This window comes from Puma concolor, chromosome B1, assembly GCF_028749965.1.
Source record: "Puma concolor isolate L17-30 chromosome B1, mPumCon1.1.hap2, whole genome shotgun sequence".
NCBI classification, from domain to species: domain Eukaryota; kingdom Metazoa; phylum Chordata; class Mammalia; order Carnivora; family Felidae; genus Puma; species Puma concolor.
The window spans coordinates 105,771,139-105,789,604 of NC_141670.1; the positions used below are offsets into that span (position 1 = coordinate 105,771,139).

General features: G+C 35.8%; 1 protein-coding gene and 1 pseudogene across 2 annotated transcripts in view; both read right to left on the reverse strand.

Moving 5' to 3' along the window:
• Positions 1–18,466, reverse strand: part of USP53 (ubiquitin specific peptidase 53) — a 66,528-nt gene that overhangs the window by 33,797 nt on the left and 14,265 nt on the right. For both annotated transcript variants that reach the window (XM_086704309.1, XM_025921972.2), the window contains exons 2-4: positions 16,965–17,645; positions 5,333–5,425; positions 1,410–1,544 (exon numbers count right to left, since the gene is read on the reverse strand). In XM_086704309.1, coding sequence (XP_086560435.1) covers positions 1,410–1,544; positions 5,333–5,425; positions 16,965–17,108 — 372 coding nt within the window. In that variant the 5' untranslated portion in view covers positions 17,109–17,645. The remainder of the gene's footprint in view (positions 1–1,409; positions 1,545–5,332; positions 5,426–16,964; positions 17,646–18,466) is intronic.
• Positions 9,427–9,492, reverse strand: LOC112859186 (U7 small nuclear RNA; annotated as a pseudogene).

The following is an 18,466-nucleotide window of genomic DNA, read 5'->3' on the forward strand; positions in this document are numbered from 1 at the left end:
TTCAAATACCGTTCAGTTATTCACCTTTTGTAGTATTAGCTTTTTTAAAAAATTAAATAAAAGAAACATTAATTTAATAAATATCTTTAATACCCTTTAAAAATCAATTCATGGTGGCTGACATGTAGAATTTAATAGAAAACATAAGTTTCCCATATTTGCAGCATTCTCACATTGAAAAAAACAGTTGATCTTTTAAAAATCCTACTTGGGATATTTTAATAGTCTGTATAACTCACATTCAAATAGCAATGACAAAGGCTTGCAATACCTACACTAACATCCTAACGCAAGAAATCTGCTCTGCAAACAAATTTCATATTAAATTTCAAATTTGTAATACAGATCAATAAGGAATATTTATTTCTTTAACAATCCTTTTTAGCAAAAGCCTATCGAATGGATTCTTTATTTTTATTTAATGTTAATATTGAGAGACAGAGGGAGACAAAGCACGAGCAGGGGAGGGGCAGAGAGAAAGGGAGACAAAGAATCTGAAGCAGGCTCCTGGCTCTGAGCTGTCAGAAAAGTCTGACTTGGGGCTCGAACCCACAAATCGCGAGATCATGACCTGAGCTGAAGTCGGATGTTTAACCAACTGAGCCATCCAGACACCTCCAATGGATTCTTTTAATTAGCTAAACATCTGCCTCCTCTGCCCCAGGAAATTTAAAACCATTCAATTATTTAAGCCTAAATTTCTAGATATTCTATGAATTATCAAACCATGTACTAGGACATTTCACTTAAGTGAAAATAAACTATAAAATTTGGTATTGTACAAAATATATTTATATTTTTTTTTTAATTTTTTTTTTCCAACGTTTATTTATTTTTGGGACAGAGAGAGACAGAGCATGAACGGGGGACGGGCAGAGAGAGAGAGGGAGACACAGAATCGGAAATAGGCTCCAGGCTCTGAGCCATCAGCCCAGAGCCCGACGCGGGGCTCGAACTCACGGACCGCGAGATCGTGACCTGGCTGAAGTCGGACGCTTAACCGACTGCGCCACCCAGGCGCCCCTAAATATATTTATATTTTAAATAATGGATCTATTATGAACATGAGAATTATGAAAAGTATATTTTAGGACTGTGTATGCTGTTTCGGACACACTTTAATCAACATGGAAAGTGTGTTAAGCAGTGCATTAGTCAAAGAGCTTTCCACCTGTCTGAGAAAATAGTGAAGATACTCATTAAAAAAATGATAATAACATATAAATGTCAAATCAAAACCAAAAGTCATGAAACACACAGAGTTTTGAAGGGCAGGTAAGACAAGGATGCACTGAGCAGTATGGATTCCTTTCTATTGTTATAAATTTATGTTTCATTCCTCTCAAAATTCACATCACTTAAGGAAAACAAGCTAGTATCCTGATTGAGGGATTATCAAAAATACTTACAAAGCACTCTGCAGCATCATCCATAAGGCCCAGCTGAAATCGCTGCTCATCTTTGAAGCTTTCTGCTAGAGCATGTCTTATATTATCCGAAGGAAGTGCTTTTTCTCGACTATGTTGAAACTGTGCAAATATTGTCTGGGGATCAACAAGTACATCAGTAAGCTTAAGGCCAACAACTAAAGAAACACTTCAGTAATTTCACTATAACAGAGTGAAACTCACACTATACCTAGAAATGGATATAGTCTTTTGCTCTAAAATTCCATACAAAATTTATTTCTATCAACAATGTATAGAAATGGTTGCCCCAGTCTCTAAATTAAGTGTCAGTGTGCACAGAACTAAATGAGTTCTCAGTTCCCATCCTCAGAGATTCTGATTGAGTATGCTGAAGTCAGAAGTCAGGGCAATTTTTAAACTGTTCCTCAGCTAATTCTGATCCAAGTTGTTTAAGGAAAAGTTCTAAGTTGCTATAAATCTAAAAGTATGCTATAGGAATTAAAATTATGTTAACCAAAAATAAATAAACCTCAGAAAATGACAAATGCTGGTTTAAAAAGAAACAAAAATTACGTAAGTTCAATGGGATGACAACTTCCCACTAATTAAAATTGTCTTTAAAAACTGACACTGGGGGCGCCTGGGTGGCGCAGTCGGTTAAGCGTCCGACTTCAGCCAGGTCACGATCTCGCGGTCCAAGAGTTCGAGCCCCGCGTCGGGCTCTGGGCTGATGGCTCAGAGCCTGGAGCCTGTTTCCGATTCTGTGTCTCCCTCTCTCTCTGCCCCTCCCCCGTTCATGCTCTGTCTCTCTCTGTCCCAAAAATAAATAAACGTTGAAAAAAAAATTTAAAAAAAATAAATAAATAAATAAATAAAAAATAAAAACTGACACTGTACAATTTGTATGAAGTCAGACAAAAGATGATGACTTTTAATTTTTTGAAAAATGTCTTAATTTTCAAATCATCAGTTTTCCTCACTTGAAGCATTATTTCTAAGCTAAGCCTAAAAAACGGTGGAAACACTCACAAAAACATGATTTAGGTATTAATCTGGTTTTCCATTTTCCTTATTGAATTTAAGGAAGAAAAACTATTTAATAAGTTCCAATTTTATGACAATCACTTTAGATGAGAGAAAGTGGGGGGAAAAAGGTTTTCAGTGACAACCCCACCAAATAAGAATTGGTCATATTAAGTTCTTAAATAATTAGCTCAAGGGGTATGTCACCTCAAAATCATTTTTTTTTTCCAGATCAACATCTGATAGGCTAGGAAGATATTTCAAAAACCTGTTCCACTTCTGTTAAGAAAAATCTAATTTATAAATAAATAAGAAATTGAAAAATAAAGATGCCAAATGATATTAGATATCTAGAACTATAATTTTTAGGTATAATTACAAATATGAAAAAGCAAAAATATTTTAGATATCATTTCTTATGTAGGTAATAAACTTTTCAAGGTAATGTTTAAGATATTAATCCTACACAAGAGTGTCATTTATTTGTCATCTGTTTTTTGACTGCCTAGTATATGTGAGGCATCTTCACTAGAAAACAGACAAAAACACTGCCTTCGTGGAGTATACATTCTGGTTGCAGTAAGGGGAAGGCAAGTAACTAATTATATGTTGGAATGTGATAGACACAATAGAGAAAAATAAAGACATAAAATAGAAGAGAGAAAAATAAAGTATTATAATAGAAATAGGGAAGCTGAGAAAAGGGAGGTTAATTATTACCTAGGGTACTCAGGGAGGGCCTCACTGATGTCCTCATTTGAGGACTGGCATAAAAGAAATAAGACAGGGGGCGTCTGGGTGGCTCAGTCAGTTGAGCATCCGACTTTGGCTCGGGTCGTGATCTTACGGTTCATGAGTTCGAGCTCCACACAGGCTCGCTGCTGTCAGTGTGGAGCCTGCTTCAGATCCTCTGTCCCTCCCCCATTCATGCTCTCTCTCAAAAATAAATGAAAACATTTAAAAAAAGATTTAAAAAGAAGAGTGTAAGCTACAAAAACATCTAGAAGAAAAGCATTCTAGACAAAAGGAGTAACAATGAAAACACTCAGATGGAAGCCAGCTCTGAGAAATTGGAAGGAGGTAGCCAGTTTGGCTAAAGTGCAGTACGTGAGACAGGGAGTAAGTTTTGGAGGCAGGTAAGTGATTATGTAAGGCTATGAAAGATTTAGGCTAGACATTTTAATTATACTAGTGTTTATAACTGGACAAAATATCCAAAATTTACTGTGGTGTAAATAAAATGCGGTATTGTAATTTGATCTAAGGTAATTCTTCATCCCCTAACAATAAACCTATTTTGCCATGTTCTAAAAAAGAGAGTGTAAAATTGCCTTCTTTGGTGATTTATATTCAGGAATATAAATCAAAATAAAGCATAAAAATCGCTTTTTATTTTCTTGTATGTATGTGTGTGTAAAAATATTCAAGAATGTAAAAGAATGAAATGTTTATCTCTGAAACACGTTAATAAAATCTTAATAATAATCTTAGTAATTTTTAGGTAAAAATCTCAATGACATAAATGAAATGCTACTATATACATGATTTCCTGTTTCTGTCTTTGTCTCTCTTCCATCTATTCTCATCCAAGTAGCCAAACAGATCCAGTTGAAATATTACATCTAATTAAAACAGATTATATCACTCTTCCACTCAAAACAATCCTGAGACTTCCTAAATCGCTCAAGAGGAAAGCCAAGGTTCTCACAAAGGTCTAGAAGGACGTACACAATATGGACTCCTGTTCCAGTTATTTATTGCTCCGTAGCAAACCACCACAAAATGTAGATACTACAAATAACATTTATTTTGATCACAAATCATCAATTTGGGTGAGAACAGCTCGATTCTGCTCCACTGGGAGTTATCTAGGACAGTTTGAATGCTGGAACCCAGAATCATCTGAAGGTTGCTCATTACATAGAGCAGTTGATGGTGGCTGTTGGCACTACCAATCAGCTTGGGACTTCTGATACAGCTGTGGCCAGCTTGGCTTTCAGGCAGCATGGGGGCTCACTCCCAAGAATGACACCCCAACAGACAGAGCCAGATAGAAACTTTACCAGCTTTTCTAATCTAATCTAATCTAATCTCAAATGTCTGCAGCATCATTTCTGCTACATTCTATTTGATGGGGATGAATCCTTAAGGCCAGCCCATATTCAAAGAATTAGACTCCACCTTTTGATAGGAAGAGTGCAGAAGAATCTGCAGATATGTTTTAAAAAGCCACGAAAATTCACCTTACTTCTGAGCTCCCCTCCTATCATTCTCTCCCTTGCTCAGAAAGCTTCCGCCACCCAGATTACCTTGAATGTGTCACACATACTCACCTTAGGACCTTTCCAGTTACTGTTTCCCTACTTGCCTGGAATATTCCATTCCGTCCCCTCTTCCAGGTTATAGTTTAAACTTTCTCAGTGAGGCTTTCCTGGCTACTTAACACTCTCTACTCTCTTTCCCTGACTTACTTCCCCTCCTTTTTTAATTATTACCACCTAACATACTTTATATTTTGCTTACTTATTTTCCCCTGCCCTACAAGAATATATAAGCTCCATGAGGTCAGACGCTTTATCAGATTGTTCATTGCTGTATCCTCAGTAACTAGAGGTGCACAAAATTCAGTAGTAGCTCAAACGTTTTATAAAATGAATAAAGAATTGTTTCAAAATAGTGAAAAATATAACATTCCTAATATTTTATACTATTTAGAATATTAATTTTCACTGTTCTTCCATAAAAGGGGGGGACCATAAAGCTGAATAAATCATATTTTAAGAATTCACCTTCAAAGCTCTAAGTCATCTTGACAATGAACTTTAATTTCAAATAAACTAACCAAATCTGTCAACTAAACCAAACAAGCTATCAAATAAAATTAAATTTTAAAAGGTTACCTTCAATGCACAAAATATACAGGCATCTCCCTGACAAACATGTCCAGTTAGAACCCGTAAGCTTCTTCGGAATATATCCAATTGCCATAAAACCTAAAAAATTGTAAGAAAAAAAACAGTGAAGAAAGAAATATAATAAAATTTTTCTTACTAAGATAAAAGACAGATTTCAATATTTTTTTAAATGTAGAAGGCTAATAACTTCTTTTAATCTCTTGTGCACAGACATATACAACCCCTAAAACTAACAGCAACTATTAAACTGCTACATACATGTAGTGAATATATATAAGATGGGTTTAGAAGACATTCCTGTTGATTCACATGCAAAAACTGACAGACACAGAATAAGAAAAAACTAATTCCTCAGTTAAGGATTTTATATGAACAGGAAACATGCGACACTGAATGGAGAACTTGGCAGTGACATGAAAAAGGAAGTGATTATAATACTTGGAACAAACTGAACTTTAGCAAGGAAAAAAATTGGAGTTGAAAGGTAGGGTGTATCAAATAAGGGTCAGTATGTAACAGCAAGAAAAAAAAATGAGGAGGCCTCTGGTCACTGTATATTGAATGAAAAAAGGGCCAGCTGTGTGGTAACGGAGACAGCACAGTAAAAAGCATCAATAAGGAGTAATATGAATATATTTGCTGCAATTATGCATTTGTTAGTTGTTACTAAAAGACAAGAACAAATAAAAACCACTGTAACTGTTTCAATAAATCAATCCAGTACTTAAAATCATTCTTAAAAAATCTGAAAAATGTACAGTGAGGATAATTTTGCCTGCTTCATTGTTGTTCTTGTAAGGATTAAATAATATGTAATAATACATAGAGTATTTAGAGGAGTGCCCAGTACATAACTGGCACAAATGCCAGCTGCTATTTGTTGCTATAATTACTATTATAAGAAACGGATAAGATCTCCAAGTTTCCCTTTAACTTTCAGTCATTTTCTCAAATAATAGAACTTAGAAACCCATTAACGAGCACTTATTTCTCCCAACTTTGTTTATTAAACAAAGATTAATAAAAACAAATGATTTTAATGAGTTCCTATATTTTCAATTACTCAATAACTAAAGGTCATTTCAGAATTCCCTTTGACAGTTGCTTTTTCTTAAAGAAAACTAATAGAATCCATTTATCTATAATAAATAATTAGGTGTTTTACAAAGCACATGAAAATGTTTAATAATTTTCTTGCATATCATACGTATCAAATCATACCATAAAATACATGGTGTTGGAATTCATTCATTCATCTACCAAGATGAAGACCATGACAGCACAACCTCGGGATGTGTCACAGCACTTTGCTTAATAATATAACATCTGAAGGTGGGCTACCTGGGTATTAATTTTGGATTTACTGCTTACCAGCTCTTGGGCTGACTTGAATAAAATATTTTCTGAAACTCAATTTTCTCATCAGTTAAATGAAGATAAAAGCAGTATTTACCTCTTAGGATTGTTGGAGGAATTAGGTAAGAGAGAATATACAGTGTTCAGGTTAAGTACCAACACACAGTAAGAACACAATAAATGTGAGCTATTAAAGATTATAACTTTGTTTTCAGAGAATTTAAAACCATACCATATGTCATAACTACTTAATTTTAGTTACATCATCAGATAAAATTCTAAAATATTCAGCCAAAAGAAAATAGCTTCCATAATCTGCTTATAAGGCTAGTGATGTGATTCTTTTCAATGTAACTGGAATGTTTTCCAGATTAGCAAAATGTTTAAATTACACTAGATCTAAACTATAGAAAAAATATTTTGTGTGACTTCTCTATACATTATTCAGTGTAATAGTTTAACTCTTATTTTAACAAAATAGCAAAAATTATTCTAATTGTAGTTAATCCTTATCCACTTCATTTTAAAATGTTGACTACAAGCAACCAATGGGCCAGGGAGAAATCAAAGAAAAAAATTTAAGTGATATCTTGCCATCTGCAACAACATGGATGGACTCTTAAAGGGCAATAATGCTAAGTGAAATAAGTCAGGGAGAGAACAACAAATACCATATGATTCCACTCATATATGGAGTTTAAGAAACAAAACAAACAAGGAAAAAAAGAGCCAAAATAAAAAATAGACTCTTAAATACAGAGAACAAACTGATGGTTGCTACAAGTTCAATGGGTCAGGGATGGGTGAAATAGATAAAGGGGATTAAGAGTATATTTATCTTGAGCACTGAGAAATGTACTGAATTGTTGAATTCTTATATTGTACCCCTGAAACTAATACGCAAGTTAATCACACTTGAATAAAAAAACAAGGGGAATGGGGCACCTGGGTGGCTCAGTCAGTTAAGTGGCCCACTCTTGATTTCAGCTCAGGTCATGATCTCGTGGTTTGTGAGTTAGAGCCCCGCGTCAGGCCCTGTGCTGACAGCTCAGAGCCTGGAGCCTGCTTCAGATTCTGTGTCTCCCTCTCTCTCTGCACCTGCCCCATTTGTGCTCTGTCTCTCTCAAAAATAAATAACATTTTTAAAAAGTTAAAAAAGGGGGGGGGGAATTGCTTAGAAATGTGGAGTGGGGGGAACCCCTAAGACAAATGAAAATGGAAACACAACGTTCCCAAATCTAGGGTATGCAGCAAAAGCAGTTCTAAAGACATTCACAGCAATACAGGCCTACCTAAAGAAACAAAAGTCCAAATAAATAAACTTTACATGTAAAGACTCTAGAAAAAGAACGAAACCCAAACTTAGTAGAAGGAAATATAATAAAGATCAGAGTAGAAATAAATAAAAGACAGACTAAAAAAAAAAAAAAAAATTTAGAAAAGACCAGTGAAACTAAAAGCTGGTTCTTTGAAAAGAAAAAATAAATAAATAAATAAACCTCAAACCCCAGAATTAGTTTAACAGGTGAATTCTACTAATCATTTAAAGAGTTGGTAATTATCTTTGTCAAAAATTAAAGAAGAAACACTTCCAAACTCATTCTACAGAGCCAACATTACCCTGATATCAAAACCAGACAAAGATACAGCACACAAAGAAAGAAAATAACAGGCCTACAGTTCTGATGAATACAGATGCAAAAATCCTCAACAAAATACTAGCAAATGAAATTCAACAGTACACGAAAGGATCATACACCATTATCAAGTGAGATTTATTCCAGGGATCCAAGGGTGGTTCAATATCTGTAAATTAATCAACATTATGTTACATTAACAAAACAAAAATCTTATGATCTTAATATATACAGAAACATCATCTGACAAAAATTCAACATCATTTATGATAAAAACTCTCAACAAAGTTAAATATAAAAGAAACATACCTCAACATAACAATGACCATATATGACATAGAATAACATACTCAACAGTGAAAAACTGACAGCTTTTCCTTTAAGATCAGGGACAAGACAAAAATACCCACTCTGGTCATTGTTATTCAAGAAGTCCTAGCCACTACAATTAGGTAAGAAAAGAAATAAAAGGCATCCAAGTTGAAAGGAAGTGAAACTGTCACTATTTGCAAATGGCGTGATACTATACATAGAAAACCCTAAAGACTCCACCAAAAAACTCTTAGAATGAATTTAGTAAAGTCACAAAATTAACATGTAGAAATTAGTTGTTTCTATATACTAATGAGCTATCAGAAAGAGAAATTAAGAAAACAATACCATTTACAATTGCATCAACAAAAATAAAATACCTAGGAATAAATTTAACAAAGGAGGTGAAAGACCTGTACAGGCATACCTCTGAGATATTGCAGGTTCAGTTCTAGACCACCACAATAAAGCTAATACTGCAATAAACCAGTCAAATAAATTTTTTAGTTTCCCAGTGTATATAAAAGCTATGTTTACCCTATAGTGTCATCTATTACATGTGCAATAGCATTAGGACTAAAAAACGATGTACATACCTTAATTTAAAAATATTTTATTGCCAAAAATGATAACCATCATCTGAGCTTTCAGAAAGTTGTAATTATTCTATTGGTGGAGGGTCCTGCCTCAATGTTGATGGCTGCTCACTGATCAGGGTAGTGGTTGTATAAAGCTGGGGTGGTTGTACAATTCTTTTTTTTTGGCAGTGGTGGGGTGGGGTTGTCTTCCAGTAAGGACTGGAAACCCTGCTAGACAAATTCTAAAAGAGCTGTAACACTCACAATTTCTTAAAATAAGACCATAAACCTTGCCACATTGCCTTCCTTTCACCAACTATTTTCATGTAGCATGCAATACTGCTTGACAGAATTTTACCCACAGAACTTTCAAAATTGGACTCAATCTTCTCAAACTCTGCTGCTGCTTTATCAACTAAGCTTATGTAATATTCCAAATCCTTTGTTGACTTTCAACAATCTTCACAGCATCTTCCAAGAGTAGATTCCATCTTAAGAAACCACTCTTTGCTCATCTGTAAGATGTTCTCATCCACTGAAGTTTTATGAGATTGCAGCAATTCACATCTTCAAGCTCCACTTCTAATTCTAGTTCTCTTACTTTTTCCACATCTGCAGTTACTTCCTCTACTAAAGTTGTAAACCCCTCAAAGTCATCCATGTACTTCTTCCAACCTATTAATGTTGATATTTTGACCTCTTTCCATGAATCATGAATGTTTTTAGTAACATCTAGATTCATTAGTCTTCAAGAGTATTTTTAGGGGCGCCTGGGTGGCGCAGTCGGTTAAGCGTCCGACTTCAGCCAGGTCACGATCTCGCGGTCCGTGAGTTCGAGCCCCGCGTCAGGCTCTGGGCTGATGGCTCAGAGCCTGGAGCCTGTTTCCGATTCTGTGTCTCCCTCTCTCTCTGCCCCTCCCCCGTTCGTGCTCTGTCTCTCTCTGTCCCAAAAATAAATAAAAAAACGTTGAAAAAAAAAATTAAAAAAAAAAAAAAAAGAGTATTTTTAATTTACCTTGCCCAGATCCATCAGAGGAATCAATGCCTATGCCTATAGCCTTATGAAAGCTGTAGCCTTATGAAATGTTTTTTTGTTTGTTTGTTTTTTTGATGGAGTGCCCAAGCGGGGGGAGGGACAGAGAGAGAGGGAGAGAAAGAATCTTCAGCAAGCTCCATCCCCAGCACGAGCCTGATGCAGGACTCAATCTCACCACCCTGAGATCATGACCTGAGGCAAAATCAAAAGTCAGATGCTCAGACGATTGAGCCACCCAGGTGCCTCTGAAATGTATTTCTTAAATAGCAAGACTTGAAAGTGAAAATTACTCCTTGCAGAATGGATGTTGTGTTAACAGGCATGAAAACAACACTAATCTCACTGTACATCTCCATCAGAGCTCTTGGGTAACCAAGTGCATTGTCATGAACAGTAACATTTTGAGAGGATTTTTTTTTTCTGAATAGTAAGTCTCATTAGCAGGATGATTTGATAAACCATGTTGTAAACAATGTGCTGTCATCTTTGTTGTTCCATTTAGAGGGAATGGGCAGAGTAGATTTAACATAATTGTTAAGGGCCCTAGAATTTCTGAAATGGTAAATAAGTACTGGCTTCAATTTAAAGTCACCACCTACTGGGGCGCCTGGGTGGCGCAGTCGGTTAAGCGTCCGACTTCAGCCAGGTCACGATCTCGCGGTCCGTGAGTTCGAGCCCCGCGTCAGGCTCTGGGCTGATGGCTCAGAGCCTGGAGCCTGTTTCCGATTCTGTGTCTCCCTCTCTCTCTGCCCCTCCCCCGTTCATGCTCTGTCTCTCTCTATCCCAAAAATAAATAAACGTTGAAAAAAAAAAAATTTTTTTAAAAAATAAAGTCACCACCTACATTAGCCCATAACAAGATATCCTGTCCTTTGAAGCTTTGAAGCTGGGCTTTGACTTCTCTTTTCTAGCTACGAAAGTTCTAGGTGGCATCTTCTTTCTATAGAAGGATGTTTTGTCTACACTGATAGTCTGTTGCTTAGCGTAGCCACCTTCACGAGTTATCTTAGCTAGATCTTCTGGGTAACTTGCTGCAGCTTCTACATCAGCACTTGCTGCTTCATTTTGCACTTTCTGTTATAGAAAAGGCTTCTTTCCATAAACCTCATGAACCAACCTCCACTAGCTTCAAACATCTCTTCTGCAGATTCCTCACCTCTTTCAGCCTTCATAGAATTGAAGATACTTAGGGCTTACCTCTGGATTAGGTTTTGACTTAGGGGGATGTTGTGGCTGATTTGATCTTCTATCCAGACTGCTAAAACTTTTTCCATTTCAGCAAGAAGGCTTTTTCACTTTCTTATCATTTGTATTTTCACTGGAGTAGGACTTTTAATTTCCTTTGAGAACTTTTCCTTTGTATTCACAACTTTGCTGTTTGGCACAAGAGGCCTCACTTTCAGCCTCTCTCGACTTTGCAATGCCTTCCTCACTAAACTCAATCATTTCTAGCTTTTGCTTTAAAGTGAGATACATGAGGCTGCCTTTCACCTGAACACTTAGTGGGCACTGTAGGTTTATTAATTGGCCTAATTTCAATGTTGATATGTCTCAGGGAATAGGGAAGCCCAAAGAGAGGGAGAGACATGAGGGAACAGCCAGTCAGTGAAGCAGTTAAAACACATATATTAACCAATTAAGTTTGCTATTCCGTATGGGTGCAGTTTGTGGTGCCCCAAAACAATTACAATAGTAATATCAAGGCCAGTAATTACAGATCACCATCACAAATATAATAATGAAGAAGTCTGAAATACTCCAAGATTTTAAAAAATGTGAGTAAGCCAGAGTGAGCAAATGCTATCGGAAAAATGGTGTCCACAGACGTGTTTGAATATAGGGTTGCACAAACCTTCAGTTGGTAAAAAAAAAAAAAAAAAAAAAAAAGGCAGTACCTGCAAGGTGTAATAAAGTGAAGCACAATAGAGCGAGGTATGACTGTACTCTGAAAGCTGCAAGACATTTGTTGAAAGAAATCAAAGATGACACAAATGGAAAGATATTCCATGCTCATGGATTAGAAGAATTAATATTCTTAAAATGCCCATACTACCCAAAGCAATCTACAGATTCAACGCAATGCTCATCAAAATAGCTATGACATTCTTCACAGAAATAGAACAAATAATCCCAAAATTTGTATGGAACCACAAAGACCCTGAATAGCCAAAGCAATCTTGAGAAAGGACACAGCTGGAGGCATTATGCTTCCTGATCTCAAACTATACTACAAAGCTATAGTAATCAAAATGGTATGGTAAACACAGGAATACAGAGACACATAAGTCAATGGAACAAAGAGCCCAGAAATAAACCCATGCTTATATGGTCAATTAATGTATGACAAAAGAAGAACATACAATGGAGAAAAAACAGTCTATTCGATAGTGTTGGGAAAACTGAACAGCTACATGTGAAAGAATGAAACTGAACCACATTTACACAACATACAAAAATAACTTCAAAATGGATTAGAGACTTGAATGTGAAACCTGAAACCATAAAATTCCTAGAAGAAAAGATACGCACTAAGCTCTATCTGATATCAGTAATACTTTTTTTGGGACCAATCTCTTTAGGCAAGGGCAAAAAAGCTAAAATAAACAAATGGGATTGCATGAAACTAAAAGCTTTTGCAGAGCAAAGGAAACCATCAACAAACCAAAAAAGGAGGACGCCTGACTGGCTCAGTTGGCAGGTCATGTGACTCTTGATCTCAGGGTTGTAAGTTTGAGCCCCACACTGGGTGTAGAGATTACTTAAAAATAAAAAAATATTGGGGTGCCTGGGTGGCGTAGTCGGTTAAGCGTCCGACTTCAGCCAGGTCACGATCTCGCGGTCCGTGAGTTCGAGCCCCGCATCGGGCTCTGGGCTGATGGCTCAGAGCCTGGAGCCTGTTTCCGATTCTGTGTCTCCCTCTCTCTCTGCCCCTCCCCCGTTCATGCTCTGTCTCTCTCTGTCCCAAAAATAAATAAACACTGAAAAAAAAAAATTTTTTTAAAATAAAAAAATATTTAAAAAACAAAACAAAAAGGCAGGGGCACCTGGGTGGCTCAGTCAGTTGGGTGTCCAACTTTGGCTCAGGTCAGGATCTCACAGTCTGGGAGTTCGAGCCCCACACAGGTCTCTATGCTGACAGCTCAGAGCCTGGAGCCTGCTTCGGATTCTGTGTCTCCCTCTCTCTGTGCCCCTCCCCCACTCGTGTTCTCTCTCTCTCTCTCTCTCTCTCTCTCTCTCTCTTGCTCAAAACAAACACAAAAAGAAAAAAAAACAAAAAACAAAAAGGCAACCTAATTAATGGGAAAAGAGATTTTCAAATCATACATACGATAGGGGGTTGTTATCCAAAATATATAAGGAACTAATAAAACTTAATATCAACATCAACAACAACCCAATTAAAAATTGGGCAGAGGACTTGAATAGATATTTTTCCAAAGAAGACATACAGATGGCCAACAGACACATGAAAAGATGTTCAACATGGAAATGCAAATCAAAACAATAAGATATCATTTCACAAGTATCAGATTGACTATTATCAAAAAAGACAAAAGAATAACAAGTTTTGGTAAGGATGTGGAGAAAAGATAACCCTCATGCACTGCTGGTGGGAATGTAAATTAGTGCGTCACTACTGAAAACGGTAAATTTTAATAATGTCTACTTTTAGTAATTTCTTACAAGACATACTCCACAATTTATTTCTCAGTGGTTTTTAAAAATATTCATCAAACTACATAACAACATTTACATTCTGAATTCTTAAAAATGAAGTCAGGCTTTTTCTAACAAAATCTATTTGAATAATTGTTTTGTTAGTAAGGATTGGCTTTGAAAATTAGTTTACATGGCACACATTTTAACATCCGGGACAACAGATCTCCTGAATTGAAGAGATAGAGGTGGAAGTTCAGGGACACCAAAGCAGCTAGAATTGGCAGGGCAGAGAACTGCAGAGGAGAGAGCTGCACAGAGCAAATACCAGAGCTCTACAGAGGGTCCCCTTTGAGTATTCAGGCAATACTGTGAGGAAACCACCTATGGCTGGGGAAAGAAGTATTCCAAAAGATTAGAGGGGATAGTGCCCAGAATTCAAACCCACCCAGGACAGTGCCTGCTCCCAATAGCCAAAGTTGAGTGCTTCATAATTCACAGATAATTGATTAAAGAAAGAAGGGTCTTGTCCAGTAGTAGATAAATTAATCCTAGATTAAACACAACTCTGGGACTGCCTGACAAAGCTTAAAAGTAAAATGATCAAACTGTTTCCAAATAAAGTATACCAGAACAAAGTTCAAGAATATTTCTAGGAATATAAAAATATCCATCACCCAACAAGATAAAACTCAAAATGCCTTACATCCAATAAAAAATTACTAGACATTAAAATAAACAAAAAAATATATTCCCAAATGAGGATAAAAATCAGTTGAAACCCATAATTTGCAGAATGACAGAATTAGTAGACAAGTACATTAAAACAATAACTATATTTCAAATGTTCAAGATGCTATAGAAAAGGCTGAACATGTTAAGTATAGACTTCAAAAAGATTTTTAAAAGACCCAGATCAAACTTCTAGAGGTAAAATTACAATGTCTGAAATCAAAATACGCTGGATGGGATTAACAGATTAGACACTGCAAAGGAAAGGATTAACGAAGTTGAAAACATAGTAATAGAAACCATACAAAATGAAATCAAGAGAAAGAAAAAAAGATTGAGAGTGAAAATGAAAAGAGCATCAGTGAGCTGTGGGACAACCTGAGGCAACCACTTTTATATATAATTGGAATCCTCCAAAGGAAGAGAGAGACAAAAAAGTTTGAAGAAATAATGGTTGGGGAGCCTGGTAGCTCAGTCAGTTAAGCATACAACTTCGGCTCAGGTCATGACTTCATGGTTCATGAGTTCAAGCTCCGCGTTGAGCTCTGTGCTGACACAGTCAGAAATAATGGTCAAAAACTTTCCAAGTTTGATAAAAATCATAAACCCACAGATCTAAGATGCTCAATAAGCCCAAACACAAGAAACATGAAGAAAACTATGTTGAGGCACATCAATATCAAATTGCTTTAAACTAGTGAAAAAAAGAAAATTTTATAAGGAGCCAGAGAACAAGGACACGTTACATACAGAGGTACAAAGAATGACAGTTTTTCATTAGAAATAATGCAAGCCAGAAGATAAAGGGCCAAAATCTTTAAAGTACTGAAAGAGAAAAACTGCCAACTTAGATAGACTTCTTTAATGAGTAAAACTATCTTTCAAAAACAAAATTGAAACATTTTTTTACAGACACACAAAAGCTGAAAGAACTCATTAACAACAGATCTGACCTACAAGAAATGTTAAAAGACTTCCTTCAAGGAGAATAAGTGATACCCGGATCTACACAAAGGAGTGATGAGCAACAGAAACGGCAATAACTATGTAGAGGAGTATAAATAACCTTCATGGTACAGAGCAATGGAATGTTCATTTAAAAAAATATATAGCCACTGGAATATTTATCCATTTTCTGTACCATGTAAGTATACTTTACACAACTACATACTGCATTTTGGAAGCCAGAGAAAAGGACAGAAATAGAGAGAAATATATATATATATATATATATATATGTTTAAAAAAAAAAAAAAGACCTAGAAAAGGGTTAACAGAAAAATATTTGTGATAGAAGCCCTTTCTCACAGCTGATTTAATTAAAAGCATTTGGGGCGCCTGGGTGGCGCAGTTGGTTAAGCGTCCGACTTCAGCCAGGTCACGATCTCGCGGTCCGTGAGTTCGAGCCCCGCGTCGGGCTCTGGGCTGATGGCTCAGAGCCTGGAGCCTGTTTCCGATTCTGTGTCTCCCTCTCTCTCTGCCCCTCCCCCGTTCATGCTCTGTCTCTTTCTGTCCCAAAAATAAATAAACATTGAAAAAAAAAAATTAAAAGCATTTCATTCCACGTTTTTTTGGTATACAGTATTTCCCTATATCCAGTGCCATTCAATAAATATTTTCCTGCACTTCTCATAGCACTTAATGCCAGTGGGATCTTTAGGCCAGGGAAGAACAGTGACTGCCATTTAAGGGTCCCAATGTATATCAGAATGCTGACAGAAAAGCAAGGTTAGTACATATTTGCTAATTAAAAGAATTTCAACAAGGACTGAAGCAAAATGGATTAATTTTCAGTTCCACTAAAATAGTGGTGTCTAAATTATGATACCACAGAGACGATTTAAGGCCGCAGTGGAAGGCGAAGGGAGTTTGAATCCTGAGAATTAACTGTGCATTCTCATTTCAACCCAGGCTATCTATGGGGATTCCACTAGATTCCTTTTAAAAGAAAAGGGGGGGGGGGGGGGGGTGGGAATAGATTAGTTGATTCAAAAAAACTATTTTATGTATTTCAGAAACATATTTTTAACTTACTAAATAAACATTTTAAGTCAAAAGATGTTTTTATAGCATAGATATACATTATTCTGTTGCAAAAACATTCCCATTTATATTAAACAAATAATATTCACTTCTGTTTATAATAAAAAAAATGCCAAGCCAAAATATTTTTGATACAATTAAAAGTAATATTAAAAAGGCTTTCCAGTCAATAATAACTTTACTCTTAATTTACAGTATAAGAAACATTAAACAAAGGATTTCTTGAAAAGCACTTTTGAAAATTAAACAAGAAATTATGGTCTCACCTGTACAGCACTATTAAGAAAGCAGCTGTTTTGTCCTGGTTCATTTAACAAGCCTTTGGTAGGGGCTAGGGACAGCATACTTCCAGGCTGATAAGCTTTTCCAAGATTGCCACCAGGTTTCCGTAAGAATTTCACCCATGCCATTTTCAAGAAACTCTGTTTACATTAAAGCTAAGAATTATATATTTTACATGATATTTCTGATGATAAAAGGGATGATGTCTTGAATTGTCCACTTAAATTCAATGCAGTCAATTATAATAACATAAGTTTCCAAGTCCATATCTTTCCTGTTGCTGTAAATTTTTGATGACTTTGTCAAGCAAAAATAGGGTACACAAACACTGAAGTTCTAAAAAAGAAAGCTATTTTAAACATGATCTTAAAATTTTTATATGTGTTTAATTTTATAAGAGAGTTGTATAGTTAAGGTAAAAAAAAGATTTTTTTTTTAAACTGCTAAAAACAATGTCAATGAACAAATAATTTTCTTTGAAGTACAAGCCATTTGTCTTGATGATTTAAAAACCAGATGATACAAAAAGACGTTGAGTTCGCATTTGGCACGATTCCTTTGGTCATCTGTTTTCCTTATGTTTTTTTAATAAGAAGATTCTCTTTTCCAGGTGAAGTTATCAAAGGTGACTCCATATTTGTTATCAACGTGACTTCAAAGCAAATCTACAAGAAAGAAAATAAATGTTTAAATAAAAGTAAAGGCTAATCAAGAAAACTGCTACCTTACTATTTGAACACAAATACCGAATATATACCCAAGGAGGATTATAACTAATAATGTTCTAAAATATAAAAATGAAAACATTATTCCTCATTAAAAACTTTTAAAAAATACCCATGTGACATCAATCACAACCTACTTGAACATTTCAATGGTGAGTGGTTTCATAAGGAAAATATTTTACAGAAAACTAGAATTAAATTAGATCTCAGGTAGTATTTTCAAAGTACTAACTTTGTTGTCAACACTAAATTGCCTTGTTTATTAAAACAAATACTTATACAGACATTCTATGTTATCTTTCTTACACAGAATCATATCATTTTCCCAAGAAACCCAGGAGATTTTACACAAATTGATATGCATTAAATAACTCAGAAGAGGGGCGCCTGGGTGGCTCAGTCGGTTAAGCGTCCGACTTTGACTCAGGTCATGATCTCGTGGTTCGTGGGGTTGAGCCCTGTGTTGGCTCTGTGCTGTCAACTCGGAGCCTGGGGCCTGCTTTGGATTCTGTGTCTCCCTCTCTCCCTGCCCCTCTCCCACTCATGCTGTCTCTCAAAAATAAATATTAAGAAAAAATTTTTTTAATAAAAAATAAATAAAATAACTCAGAAGAAACCTTAAATTGATAAACAAATCCTGGTGAACTAAAGTAAATTTCTACATTATTCACAAATGCATGTTCTTGACTAAAAGGACTTTAAATTTAATTAAAAGCAATTATCACTGAGGTGCCTGGCTGGCTCAGTCAAAAAAGCGTGCA